At 37.3% G+C, this 14,784-nt stretch overlaps 1 protein-coding gene across 1 annotated transcript in view; it reads left to right on the forward strand.

Moving 5' to 3' along the window:
- The window catches only part of si:ch211-236l14.4 (SITS-binding protein), a 31,710-nt gene extending 17,705 nt beyond the window's left edge, over nucleotides 1–14,005 (forward strand). The window contains exons 5-10 of the mRNA XM_066669574.1: nucleotides 5,191–5,385; nucleotides 5,620–5,888; nucleotides 7,611–7,747; nucleotides 8,441–8,562; nucleotides 11,148–11,327; nucleotides 11,960–14,005. Of these exons, the coding sequence (XP_066525671.1) occupies nucleotides 5,191–5,385; nucleotides 5,620–5,888; nucleotides 7,611–7,747; nucleotides 8,441–8,562; nucleotides 11,148–11,327; nucleotides 11,960–12,136 (1,080 nt within the window). The 3' untranslated portion in view covers nucleotides 12,137–14,005. The remainder of the gene's footprint in view (nucleotides 1–5,190; nucleotides 5,386–5,619; nucleotides 5,889–7,610; nucleotides 7,748–8,440; nucleotides 8,563–11,147; nucleotides 11,328–11,959) is intronic.
- The last annotated feature ends 779 nt before the right edge of the window (nucleotides 14,006–14,784 follow it).

Raw genomic sequence — 14,784 nt, forward strand, 5'->3', positions numbered from 1 at the left:
GAGTTGGAGCCGGCGACTCCATTCCGAGGCCGCTTTCAAAGCCTCCCCCACAGGATCTTTGGGGCCTGTGCGGAATGGAGTCCGGCGAACGGCACACCCCTTAAGGTAATAGTTTGTGCTAGCTGCGTCCATGTAGGGGTTGGTCATTCTGTCAGGAACGCGGGGCGGACTGACGGAGCGGACGCATTCGCTAAAACACAGATAACCTTTAATTTACAAATACTAACCAAACAAAGAGACATTAACAAAAGACAAGAAACGGGGAGCCAAACAGGCTTAACGGGACACGAGGAGCAAATCAGGGCAAACGGGACAGACAGACTAAAGAACGAGACGACCGGAAATGAAACGATAACGAGAAAACTTACAGAGACAGACTTGATAACACGACTGACATGAGAAAGAACAAGAGAACACGACAGACTTGACATAGTACAGGAACAATGACCAACAAACAGGAAGTGCAGGAAGGGGACTTAAATACAAGACACTGACGAGACGCACCTGTGACAGATAACGAGGAGGACTGGTTAACAGATGACATGGACGAGGAGGCGGAGACAAGGACATAAACAAAACATAGCCATGTGCTAAAAGCACATGGCCGGGGACAACAGACATGACAGGACGAAGGCGTGACAAGCAGATGCTGCCTCTTAATAAGATTCGGAAGGGTTAATAGATTTATTTTCAGATTTGGGTTCATAAATCTTGGTTTGGCCTGTAGAAAATGTTAAGCCTGCTTTTGGTCAGGCTGCCTGTTTTGCAGAAGAAACGGGGAATGTGTGAGCTAAGTTCTGACATTCCGTGTGGTGTTTTTTTTTTTGTGAAGTTGCTGATGTTAATCAATGCCACAGGCTGGAGGCCTAGTGAGAGCAGTGGTGCTTTGATAGCAGGAAAGGGTAAGTCCAGGAATTGGGAGTGTAGTGTGTTGAAGTACAAGCATCTGACATTAAAAGCCACCAGCTGGCCTGTTAACTCCAGCATGGTCCATTGTTGGTCAGTGACCGTAAGACTTGAAAGGTTTTATATTTTAAGTGGAGCTGCAGCAGCAAGGAGAGGTCAGCAAGGTGTAGGGCCAGTCCCCAGAGGAGCAGAGACACTTCTCAGGTTCACAGCAATGTCAGCAGGCAGGAAAATGGTTTCCACTGAGTGATATGTATACAATTTTAATACTTTTCTCGCACATAAGAGATTTAGAGAGACTGAGAGAGCATCTAATTTGATAATCAATGTACCATGTCCTCTTTTGCCTTTTATTTCAGCTTGCATTGTTTTCATGAGCATTTCTTTCAGTTTTTTTTAAAGGTTTAGAACCTGGTTATTGGCTGATGTTAAGGTCTTGCCTTTGGGGCAAAAAGTCCACAGCACGTTTTTTGTTGTCTGATTTACAGTTGTCCTTCTTTTTTGTCGATTTCCTTTTATCAATAATGGCTGCTTGACAGTTACTAATCTTTTCAGTCCCATTGTTCTGATTTCTCCTCTCACAGTGTAAGGATGGAGATAAAGCACAAATTTTATTTACATAACTCTCTCTCTCTCTCTCTCTCTCTCTCTCTCTCTCTCTCTCTTTCTCTCTCTCTCTCTCTCTCTCTCTCTCTTTCTCTCTCTCTCTCTCTCTTTTAAAACAAGAGAAAGCTTCAAGCACTGTTTTGTGAACAGAAAACAAATAGCTTTAAATAGCTGATGGTGTTAGTTTCTGAGCTTCTGAGGATTATGCCGAAATCTAGTAGGCCATTTGACACCTCTTCTGTCCATATAATCAATTGCTTTCTATGGCCAAACAGACAACTTATCTGATTATTCAGCCAGGTTTAATCAAATGTACCTGAGTGGAAACAGGGCAACTGGGAGTATAAGCTCCCTCTCAGAGGAAGGGCAAGGCAACAAGCCAAAAGCAACTTCTTCAGGTAAATGTGATATTACAGTAATGCCATAAGCTGTTCATACACCACAGAGAGCAGTCAAGAGTTCATTGGCTGTTATTTCAAAAGCTTCCAGTCACTTCACAGGGGTTTCTTTACTTTTGACACCGCTGGATTCCTCTAGGCAGATTAGAGGAGGTGAATGGGAGGAGAAAGGAGCAGAAATGTGCTGAGAACCTGTTCTCTCCCACAAAGAGAATGTTCTTTGTGTCTGACATATTTAAAGGCTTATAGATAAACCTACTTTACATTAATTAATTAGGCTTTTTTGACTCAATTCAATTTCTTGAAATAATATAGTTATAAGATACACACAAACACTGCACACGTTACTAGTGTTAAATTAAAAACAGTTAAGTACACTTAATTTGACTGGGTTTTATTCTACGTGTGAATATCAGCATGTTCTAATGGTTAAAAATTAATTTTCTATAATTACATCCATTTTTGCAAACTATGATAAATGCTTATTTTTTATTATTCTTAATACTACTACCGCTAATAATAATAATAGTAACAATAATTATAATAAAGGAGTAATTATGTTCCCTTTGTAATGATACATGTTGCAGGTCAAGGTTGTTTAAATACTACATCCATAATAATGCTTATAAAAGAATACTGTGCTGTGAATCACTATAACAAGATGTATTAAAATAAAGCAAAATTATCATATTACTCTAGAACTATAATCTTAGTTTTTCTCTGGTTTTTCCATAGTTTTGTTGATAAAATTCAGTCATTAGAAATGAACTAAATGCATTCCTTCATTGTCTGTAAGCACTTATCTAGTTCAGGGTCGCGGTGAGTCCAGAGCCTACACAGAATCACTGGGTGCAAGGCAGAAACACACCCTGGAGGGGGCGGAAGTCCTTCACAGAGCAACACACACATTCACTCACATATTCACACCTACAGATAGTTTTGAGTCGCCAATCCACCTGCCAACATGTGTTTTTTGATCATGGGAGGAAACTGGAGCACCCGGAGGAAACCCATGTGGACACAGGGAAAACACATCAAAGTCCTACAGACAGTCACCCGGAGTGGGACTTGAACCCACAACCTGTGTGATTGCGACACTACCGGCTGTGGCACCAGGCCGCCCTGAACTAAATTCACATTATTTATAATTATCTAATTTTTTGTGGTTTAATTAGGGCTGGGAATTTTCTTAATCACACTGACACATAAGTATGTGCTTTTTACCAACTAGAAATGCAGTCTTAACAAAACTGTCTTATCACAGAGGAAAGTCTCACAATCTGTGATAGTGTTACAAGAGCTCAAGGAAACTGCAGTCTTCCAGCAAAATGTAATATTTTCTTTACTCTGTTCCATATTAGTTTAAAATAACAGTCATACGCAGAACCAACAGCTGGATTTGGAATGGGTCTGGTTATAAATATTCTTGCCAGTATTCTCTGTTTATTGCCCAAATTCTTAATTTAAACTGGGTGCTGCAGCTGGTAGCTGTGCAGAGTAATTGATCTAAGAATACACCATTCATTTTATTTTCATAGACACTGCTGCAGCGTGAGTCATGGGAAATCCATTAATAAACTCTGAAGTATTTTTTATTTTTTTGTGATGCTTAAAGACAATGTTTCCATACTGTTAAAGCAATCAGCAAAATATAATTTCCAAGGTGTTAAGTCTGTCTCGTCGCCATTCATCATAAGTGCCTGGCTTCTTTCTACAACAACAAGAGTTATACATATATATTATTCATGATGACATCTAAGAAAAAATCAGAGATATTAGAATTAATTCTTTTTATATCTGTAGATTTGCTCTGAAGCAGAGGTACATCCAGAGAGTACTGTGCAAAAATTCACCCTTGATGTCATTTCCAGACCAAATATCCATTACATACAAGCTGTTTATATTGAAGAGCTATTTCTAATTATACCTTATATTATATGATCCATCCTTCCACTGTGAGAACACTCAACAATATGGGTTTGAAATGTGTAATTGTCAAGAAGCCATAATGGAGAAAATGAAATAGAAAAACCAAATAAAATGTGCCAAAAGGTCAGAATGTGAACATTTGAAAATTGATGTTAGGCTAATAAGTCTAAATCTGATTATTTTGAGAATCTGAGAATTCAACCAACAAATTTCCTAGACTGAAATTTAAATGTGTAAAAATGTCTCAGCAGATTTTTCTCCATTAAGAGCATATGCTCAACTGTTCCGCTCAGCTCATGTATTTCTAACTCATAACTAGTTTGCTGTTCTTTCACAGCTATTCACTTCATGATCACTAATCCTAGCTACACATTGGTACTGACCTTTGACCCTAGGCCTTGGTGCAATCCAAGCATTAAGGAGTAATCCAGCAGGGGCAGGGATAAGGCTGTAATACTTACCATAGTGTCACAAGGTCAACATAGCACTAACATTAGACATGTACACTCTAGTCTTAACCTTTAGCCAGATTTACATAAGACTGTGAAAGCATAACACAGGCCTCCAGCATTTCTGTAACACTGACACACAGCATCCTAAAAACCTTTCATCCCTCAATATTATTGCTTGGAACGTAAAACATTTTGTTATCAATAACATCTCTAATGTAGTACATTGCCACAAACAGAATTCAGTGGAAATTTTTAATTAAATCAATTGTCTTCTGTGAAGCTGCTTTGTGACAACATCAAGTGCCGTACAAATAAATTTGATTTGATTTGTCTTTGTAAGCAGAAAAGGACATGTGTTTTTAATTTTTTGAATTTTAAAGGAAAGCCATTAAGTTCAGTTATGTTCTGTCCAAAGAAAAATCATCCCTATGCTAAAGAGGCACCAATCATGAATTTTGTGACTGATTTCTTCACCTCTATATTGGTAATCGGCCAATGTTTTTGTTAATTTATCAGTTGTATCAAACACACCTCCTTTTTTGGCATATTGCTCACTTTTTTAATGCTTAAAGCTAATTCTCAGACTTAGATATCTCCTTTATTCCTTAATTTTCTGTATGCAGTATCTTTATCAAGTTCACGGTCACTGTCAATACAAAATGTAAGGCAAATGAAATGAGACTCCCTTGTCACCTCTTATAATTAACATATAGAACAATTAAAGTTCTTATAATTATCAAACAAGTGAAATGAAAATAATGCACATTTTCCCCCATCATTAATCTAATTTATTGGAATATCTAAATAAGCAAAATGAAGCACTGCTTGACAAGCAGACCTTTATTGCTCAGTCATATTAAGTTTTATCCAGAGGAGGGTGTTACTTGTTTGATTTGCAGGACCATGACTACCTCAGTGGCAGGAAAAGGATGTTGAAGAGACAGACCAGGGACCTCCCGTTTGTGAAGCTTCTAAACATTTCCGTAACCCTGTCCCCGTATGAGTGTGTGGACTCCCGCCACTTCCAGACCTCCATGCAGGACGGAACGCAGGATTACTGGCTCAGCCTTCCCTCTGGCCCTCAGGCTCAACTGGTACATGCTCAATGTCTGAATATCTATCCTTCATGCACAAACCACTTCAGACATCTAGACACCATCTCTCTCTGTGACTGTCTCTCCCTGCGTTTCTTACATTAGGTGTCTGTTTTTTGAAATGTAATGACATATTAAGATATATTTTTTATTAGTTTCTCTCTTTTGTCTATATTTCTCTGTTTGTCTGCCTAGTTTTCCCCTCTCTCATTCTTTCCCTCTGTCTCTTTCTAGGTTCCCCTTTTAACTCAGTGGAGAGGAAAGTACTGTGTGAAGTTGAATATCACTAACCCTAAAGCTGTCAGCTGGTTCTTGGAAAAAGTGGAGTCTCTACAGAGTCGTCTGGGGATGGAGTATGTGATTCTGGAGGGAGGAGAGGGGAACCCCTTTGAGGAACAGGCTCTGAAGGCCCCTCCGGCTCTCACAGGGGATGAGTACGTTGGATTACTGGCAGGTCTTGCAGAGAGTATAGGGGACAATACCATTGTGAGTGCAGGGACAAGGTATGAACCAAAATTCAACCTTATTTTTGGAAAATGTAACCCTTCTAAACTGCAGGTCAGGGCCCATACCATGACAAAAATATACAGCCATGACCTAATGGTTAGAAAAGTGACTTGCTCCTGAAAGGTCACTGGTTTGATCCCCAGGAAAATTAAGGATAGGTGTGGTGGTTCACCAATGTGTGTGTGTGTGTGTGTGTATGTTGTACATTGAAAAATGACAAATAAATGCATGTATAAGGTTTACATTTGCAGCCATAGGTTCTGCTCTAATGGGAAAGTGAAACTAGATGTTTGAACATTTCTGTGATGATTTGATAGCACTCAGCCACAAGACCTTTAGTGTGGTCAGGTTCAGATATTAAACAATTAGTTATGGATCATGAAAGCAGCACACGGTAATCACAAATGTACTGAATGAAGCTCCATCAGAGACTGCCGTTCCTCTCTTGGGGACCATTTGCCAAACCTTACCAATAAACATAATAAGCTTAAGATCACATGGAACTGTTCCGTAGTGACTCAATTTGTTTCCTGCTTTGCAATGGAGATTATACAACACAATATTTTCCAAAATAAGTGGACAGCAACAAAGCCAGTTATAAGAGTTCTTATAAGAGGCCAAACGTTTGAACTTGTACAGTGCTTATTGTCACTGTCCAATGAAATGCATGTGTCTCCAAAATAGCATCCTTACAGGAGAAGGAAAATACCGTCTTAACTTTCAATAGAAGTAAATGTAGAAAGATTTTATTCCAAGTAATTTTGGGGCATTTCTATTTGCTCTGTGTTTAAATGATGTAGCAAACTAAAAACTCTTTTTGAATGGACAGTGACTATATAAGTATGTAGGAATAGAACCAACCTAAAAATTAATGTAATATTTTTGTGTGATGTCACATTTAAAGTTTATCTGTTCAGCCTGGACTGATTTAGCCCATCCGTTTGTACTGAAGGCATAGAATAGCGCACCAAATCAGAAAAGAAATAATTTAAATCTATCGGTCTTAATGGGTACATATTATGAAAGAATATTTCATTTTTCTGAATGCATTAGCAAATACGTTTGGGGAAGTCAAGCTGATACAATCCCACAAACTGTAAGACACCTCCTCGAGTCTCTCCAACTACAGTATTGGGCCCACATTTATATGTGACAATGTTAAACAAAGCAAAACAAATACAATGAAAGAGGAGAAATGTAAAACAAAGTGAAAATAACTAGAAACCTGTGTTGCTGCTCCTTTCCCCTCACTGTTGGCTGACTTGTTTAGACAGGGTGAGAATGGTTATTTGACCCTTGTGGTACTCTGACCGAAGCATGTCATTCACGTTTCATTAATACCCCAGGGAAATATGTTAACTTGTGGATAAAATAGTACAATATGTCCCAGTTAAAATAATCTGTTCAATCATAAAGAGAGATTGGAAAAAATGAAAAATGATTGTTTTTGTGGTATGATGTTGCAAAACCTCAGAGGTGGGAAAAAAAGTAAAATATGAGGTCAGTTGAAAAGACTAAGAACTGCAGGTCATATTTAATATTGAGAAATTTTAATTCCCTTTGGTTTTGTTAAGCATCCACTCCATTCACCACAAGCTATTTCCCATCCAGACAGAGGTCATAATCATCTCTCATTTCCAGTATGTTTCTGCTTTCCAGCTAATGTTGTCTTTTTGTTACAGCCACTACAAATCTTTTCTGTTCCTGCCTTTGTGCAGGTCCAGCCGTAAGCCTTTGTTCATCCGTATGAGTGCACTGCAGTCTGACTGGAGCTATGCTGGCCTTAAAGGCGTCATTCCATCCCTGCTGCATTATAGCCTGCTGGGCTATCATTTCTTCATTCCTGATGCCGTAGGTAATATATGACTTCTGTACACAACTTGTGTAAATTCTGTATACATTTGCAATGCATTTAAACCTTTACCACATACCCCTTTTCATGTAGAAATTTCAGATCATGTTCTGTATTTGTTTAATAGTAATGATATTGGTAGATGAGTGTGGAATCAACTAATCATGTTTGATCAAGGGCATTAACCATTTCAGAAATAAACATAATTTAAGGCCTCTGGAATGAGCGAATGCCAGACCACTGCCTTTTTTCAGACAAATGGAAAGTTCTTTATTGAATTACCCCTAGATACTAAGTAACTTATATTATAATTATACCTTTCAAATAAATCATAGGATGTATTTTACAAAGTCAAAATATCCAATCTAAAAATGCCATACAAGTGTCATGTGAATTGTTAAATGTAACAGGCAATCATTATGGTCTAGGACTGCTAGCCAAAATATTTTCTTTTATTTGTATTTTATTTATTTTTTTAATTTGTCACATTTTGGAAAAACTTAAATAGAATTCCAGTTGATAATTCCATAACAAGATATATTTGTTAATAAAATGTATGAGTGTGGAGAATGTGTAATGTAAAGGTGGTATAGTAAATCATCATCTAGATGATTTAACATTTGAATTTTTTATATAACTTTGACATAAACCTTAAAGAAGCTTGTGGTCTGTGTCTTGTCCCTCATGGATCCACAGGAGGTTCTGTCTCCAATGAGCCACTCAAAGATGATGAACTTTTCATTCGTTGGCTGGAAGTCATGGCCTTTCTCCCTGTGCTCAGTTTCCAGATGCCTCCAGTTACTTCTGGAGATAACCAGGTGAGTGTTCCACATGCTGTTGATCTTTTCTATGTATTTCTTTTCACCTTTTAGTTTGTACAAAAGTCTGCCAGGTTCATCATTAAAACTGCAAATGACCAAACCCATTCCGCAAGGCATCTATTTAAATTAATTATATTTTAATGTGGTGACAGTAATACTGTACATATAAGCACATGAATTTGCAGTGACTGTGAACATGCAGCTGTACACTAAGAGTTAAAGAAGTGTACTTGAGACCAAAGGTTGGAGGTTTGGTTTCCTGGTCTGGTAGGATAAATGAGTGTAGGGATGTGAAAGAATATTTCTTGCTTCTCCCTGAATATTCACTAAACACTCAAATGCTGTCTGGGCTTTCCACTTTTCCATGTAGTCCTAGTCGCTAATGTGTGTGTGTGTGTGCGTATGGTGTGTATGTTCACTGCCATGATTCACGTCAATGTAAAGGATCAATTATATTGATTTGCTGTGCAGAAACAATTTTAAAAAATTCTGTGCCCTCGACAATCTGAATATATATCCTGAACACATCAGCTGAGGCTGTGCACTATGCTTTTTTTTGTCATTTTGAGTTGACTGTCTTAACATATTTTCTCAGGGTAGTCAGGTTTTTGTGTAAAGATATAACATCAAAACATGTTTGGAAAGTATTCTGAACAGAGGTGTAAGTGTGTAGTTCAACTTCCACCTGTGTGGTGCTCAGTTTGAGAGCTGATATGACCGAATACATCATCAACTCTGTACAGTGGGAATATAATATTCTCACTGACTGTGTGGGACTGTGGGAAACAGATCTCAATGAGGGTTGGAATAATATCTGACCCTTTGAGTGTGGAGTGTATCACTCAGGTACTGGTGTCTCCAAGCCTCTGGAGACCATTTCATGTTTCAGCCAAGTGTAGAAGATCCTGCAGGCCACTGTTTTTCTTGCAGTTTGGGGAGTAATTGCTTGGCCTTCTCCCAATATTACCTGTGGTTAAAAGTCCATCTGGTTCACATTAGCTTCTCTTTCAAATTAGTGGCCCTGGGTCTTGACCATAATGAGTGTCACTGCAACACTCAGGAATGATAATGAATTGGAGGATTTCGAATTTACAGAGGTAATTAAGGGTGTCACGTTTAACTGGCGTGACAGAGAAGTATATTTTAGTTTTTTTTATTAAACATAAATGGACAGTGTTTCAGCCCCTATACATTTTTTATAATTTTGGAAATCGTATTAAACAACATTTAGGCATGTCTAATGCTAACGGCCAACTTCATTTTCCACTCAGTGCTGTGTGATGATTATTCACTTTCTGTGTGTTTGTGTGCGTGCGTGTGTGCATGTGTGTGTGTATGTGAGTGTGTGCGCTTTTCCAATGCCCATTAGAGATTGTTAAATCAATGACCACATTGAGTCTGAACAGAAATATACCAAGAATGAAAACCACAGGCCTGTTTTCTCAATTTGAAATTAGGTTGAACTCAGGCAGTGATTCAAAATTCATCTCACGAAACCTCTTTTCTCATCCTCAAAATACATTTTTTATGAATGTGGTTTTACTTAGTTTCCGTCACCAGAGGCTGAATGGGATGTTAGCTTAAGGATGTGATCCTTCTAGGAATGTTTGAAACGCTCCACGGCAGAAGTACATTTGGATAGTGTCAAACCACAATGCGAAAATATTCCCATCTTTTTCCATATGAAATTGAGAAGAGTGTAATAGCTATGGGGTTAGTCTGAACATTCTGATTGTTAAAGCTTGAAAGTATACTGAAGCCAGTGATTTAAATAGTTTGGCACTGAAGGACAGAATACTGTTTAAAGTTTAACATTTTATATTTTAAATGCAGACATTTTTCTGATTTTCCCATTGTAGAAATCATGAAAGCTCCCCTATGGCCAGCACCGCAGGCTCAGACGAAAGCCTAATCTAGATTAAATAGTTTTTAATAGTAGAAGCAAACCTCAAGTCGCAATTTAGTGTATTTATTTTTAAATTAATGAAAAAATATTTTAATATATTGAACCATATTGCAGTGTTCATAAGGTCCTAAAACTATACCTAAAAACTTCCAGGACAACACAAATATGCATTAACATTTGTAAACAGTTGTTCTAATGGCCATCATCTATGATAAATGTTGCATTTGCCAACTTTGATATCAATTGGCATAACAACTGTTTTTTTTTTTCTAATTTTAGTTTGCATCATGAAGCTCACTAGGGTTGAATGACAGATTATTTCAGTGTATGTCACAAATATATTTAGCTGGCATTATAACTTGATATGTGTGGTTTGTCAAAGAGAAGGGAGTTTTTCTGTAGCCTGCATAGGTAAATTGAGCTAGTTTTTATTATGCATTGTGTCATCTTAACTAAAAAATCACTGCCATTACACAATTCAGTGCAATGTGTAAATCAAAGTCAGCAGATATTGCAGTTATGTCAGCTGGACATCAGGGTTCACACAGTCTTTAAGAAAAACAACACAATTTGGAACAAGTTAAAAATGTTCATTTAGATTTATTTATTAGATTTTAATATTATTGTTGGTAGTCATCAAATAGCCTTGTGATCAACATACGTTTTTTCTTTGCAGGTTCTTAACCTCACCAGAGTCTATATAGCTAAACACCAAGACTTTGTGGTGCCTCTGATTGAGAAATATGCTGAAGAGTGGCAGGCAAGTGGAGACCCCATCTACCGTCCACTGTGGTGGGTCAGTCCTGAGGATCCAGCCACATTTACTGTTGATGATGAGTTTCTCATCGGAGATGAGGTGAGCTTCTAGCTCAACATGCTAAAAGAAATAGTGGACAGTACATTGGAAACGTTAGAATGAGTTTGCTTTAGATGTTTCATGTTGATGTTTGAACAAACGTTTCATTAAATATTAAAAACACTTATTTGCCACCATCATTAACTAAATTACCTAAATGTTCTAGAGCGTATAGCCACAGTGGGCATATTGTTTATATTTCTTTATAAATGAATAGATCGATTTTAACAGGACATAACTGCCCATATATATTTCTGTGTCCAAAATGTATGAAATGTGCACTGCTTTATAAAGGCATTATTTTCAGTTTGACACTGAAGCTTTGAGGCTAACAAACACAAAGTTAATGCTCACAAATGTTTACATAAATACAGAAACTTATACATTCTCTAAAGCCACATTTAGGTCTTCATTATGACTGCACTGACTTATCAAACTGTCCAGATGACTGTGGCTGCCATTTTACACAACAGAGATACAAAATAAATCATGAAGGCAAAACTGACTTAGATTTCTGGTCCATTCTAACCAAACTGTGTGCAACTTAATCATTTGACCCCACATGTAGCAGCTGTGCTAATGTGAATCATTTACAGTAGTAGCAATAACTACAATGTCATTTATTCTTTCAGGTCCTTGTTGCACCAGTGACAGATAAAGGAGCATCACAGAGAGACATATATTTGCCAAACAGTGACTTTCAATGGCAGGATACAAACAACGCTAAAGTGTTTGATGGAGGGACCCTCCTCCAGAGTTATCCTGCTGCTCTGGGAGAGGTTCCTGTGTTCATAAGAAAGCTATCCTGAGGCCAAATTGACTGGCTGTCGTAAGGCTGATGTTTTTTATTTTTGATTTTTTCACTTGTGCTGATCTCGAGTTGCACTTTCCACAAAGACCACTTTTCTGCGTCTCAAGACATGGTCTTGGGATTAGGCACAAGATTTTTTTCTACTTTTGCACTTTACAAATGAAAATGATTTCTACTTTCTCTTCATTTTTAAATCTGTTTTTTTATGTTTCACTTCTCCACTATTCTCCCTGTTAATTTGTGCAATTCTGTGTGTTTTTTACTGATATTTTCTTAGTGCTATGGTTTACACTTGAGGAACTCTTACAGCCTTAAAAGTTGAACTGTTTGCACTTCGCATAAAATGGAGTGAGAAATCAAGCCTTTCATTTGCTTAAAAAAATGAATTTTCTAAAGAAGACCAAATGATGGGTGAAAAGAGACTTCTGTAAAGAACGAAATTGTGAGGAAGAAGCAGAGTGGACTTCTCTCCACTTCACTGAGCAGACTTTTCACATGGATTTTTTCTGATTATTTCTCTGTACCTCAAGCCTGTTGTTCTCTTTGTTAAATGTGAAAAATGAATGAGTGGCAAACACTAAAGAACCCAAAAGCACTTACTACTTAGAAATGACATGAAAGTTAGTAATTGAACTGTGGTGATGAACAGAGCAGCCCTGAGTTGCAAAGACTGGATGCTCTGTTAGTACTACAGTTACATTTGGCAGAAATTTTAATCAGATGGGTGAATGTAATATCTTTGGTATAGTTTTGTGTTCCAAGCTGGGATCAAAGGTCGGTGTGCAGTGAGGAGGGCAATGGTGTTATCCGCAAGAGTATTCCAACTGCATACAGGTGAGCTGGTTCTATGGTATGATCTCCAGTGTCATGGCACGTATCTTCAGTACTGTTGCTGCACAGTCTTACAATAGGGTCCTGGCTAGTTTTATTCAGACTTTTCTGCATTTGTTTCCATGCAAGTTTGCTATTAAGGTGTTCATTAATGTTGTCTACCGTAGATTGTTTGGTTTGTCCAGTCATCGAATCAGTACTTTTTTATTTATCAAAAGTAATGCTTTAATCTTGTAGGTTGTAGGGAGATGATCGTGGCGATAGAAATAGAACATTGATTTTGACCACATAATATACCGATTAATAGACTAAACAGAAAGTCAGGTACTAATCTCATTAATGCAAATGTTTATGTCATGAATTTCCTTATTAATTTTGTTTAAAGTCAGTTCTGGGCACGAAAAGTGGTCAAAGTTTGTTTCCATTTCTCTGATGTGGAACTACAGTTAGTCTGAATTACTGATCTGCCAGTGAAACGGGAACACAGAAAGACAAGTTTTTATGCCACCAAATGATGTTGTTATGGGTGCTATGTCTCCTCAAGCTTCTAGAAACTTGAGTCATTTGCACTCTAGTTTATGAGGGGATTAGTAGGAGCCCACCATTTGATCATTGGTCCTTAAGCCTGAAAGCAGTATCAGCTGGTCATATGAAGCTAGAGCGCTAGGAGAGAACCTGAGCAGTGTAACCTGGCACATGTAGCCTTCTGGGAACCTCTTCTTAATCCAGATTGTTATTCTCAATGTTTACTGTAACCGCAGATCTCTCAGGTCAAAGATATCACATCCAAGTAAAGAATGTCTTAGCGAAGCCCCAACTTTGACTTGCTTAAATGTCTTAATCTTATATCTTTTATAATCTTTTATCTGAACTTTTTTAGTTTAGGTTAATGGTTTTCAAAGGAAACAAAACTGTGATGTTTTTTATGTAGAACTCTGTTCAAGGAGGTTCTTCTATTTTAGCTTTAATTTTATGTAATAAATATGTGACTGTGCCTTCCACATGTATCGATCTATAAATCAAAGATCTAGAAATGCCAATTTACAATAAAGTTTACATTTTCTTACTGTATAAACGCAGTGCTTTGCCACATTCATTCACTGCAAAAGCATTTTAATAGAAAAGTAATATGTTTTAAAAAGTAATAATAAAATATTTTATTAACTGTGTTCATATTTTACCTACAATGCAGCTTCCACCCTCTTCAGGAAACCTAATTTAAATATTTCACAGAGATAGAATTTATGTCAACACCTCTAATGTTCAGTCATGTGTTCAAATTTGTGGATTATCTTTATTTTGAAAATTCACAAAGTTCCAAACATATTCAATGATGCTGAAGTCTGGAAATATTTTGGTGTGAAAAATCCATTGTTCTGAGAGTTTGTTTGTTTGTTTGTTCAGCTGATTCTTCTGTGCTTTTTTTTTTTCTTTTTGTTTTTGCTTTGAATCCCATTATTGGAAACTCTTTTGTCACTTATTTTCTTTGACTTCCCTTCCTCATGTAGGCTGATCATCTCATTTCTAATCTTTCCAAAAATACCTCCTAAAAATGGATGTCTTGTCCTTGATGGTCATTTTGATCATGGTTTTTGGAAAGCAAATCAGTGATGGGTGTTCTCTGACTTGGGCACAATACAGTGTGTACATGCACTCTGGATGAATATGCATTTGCGTTAAATTTCATGTACACATGCAAGTGTATTAATTTCAATGGAACTTACCACACTGTCACAGTATATCGGTTGTTATGCTGACAACAAATATGTCCAGTAATACCACTTAAACCCAATAAAACATATTTATAGCTGCAGT

This window comes from Hoplias malabaricus, chromosome 4, assembly GCF_029633855.1.
Source record: "Hoplias malabaricus isolate fHopMal1 chromosome 4, fHopMal1.hap1, whole genome shotgun sequence".
Classification (NCBI taxonomy): Eukaryota; Metazoa; Chordata; class Actinopteri; order Characiformes; family Erythrinidae; genus Hoplias; species Hoplias malabaricus.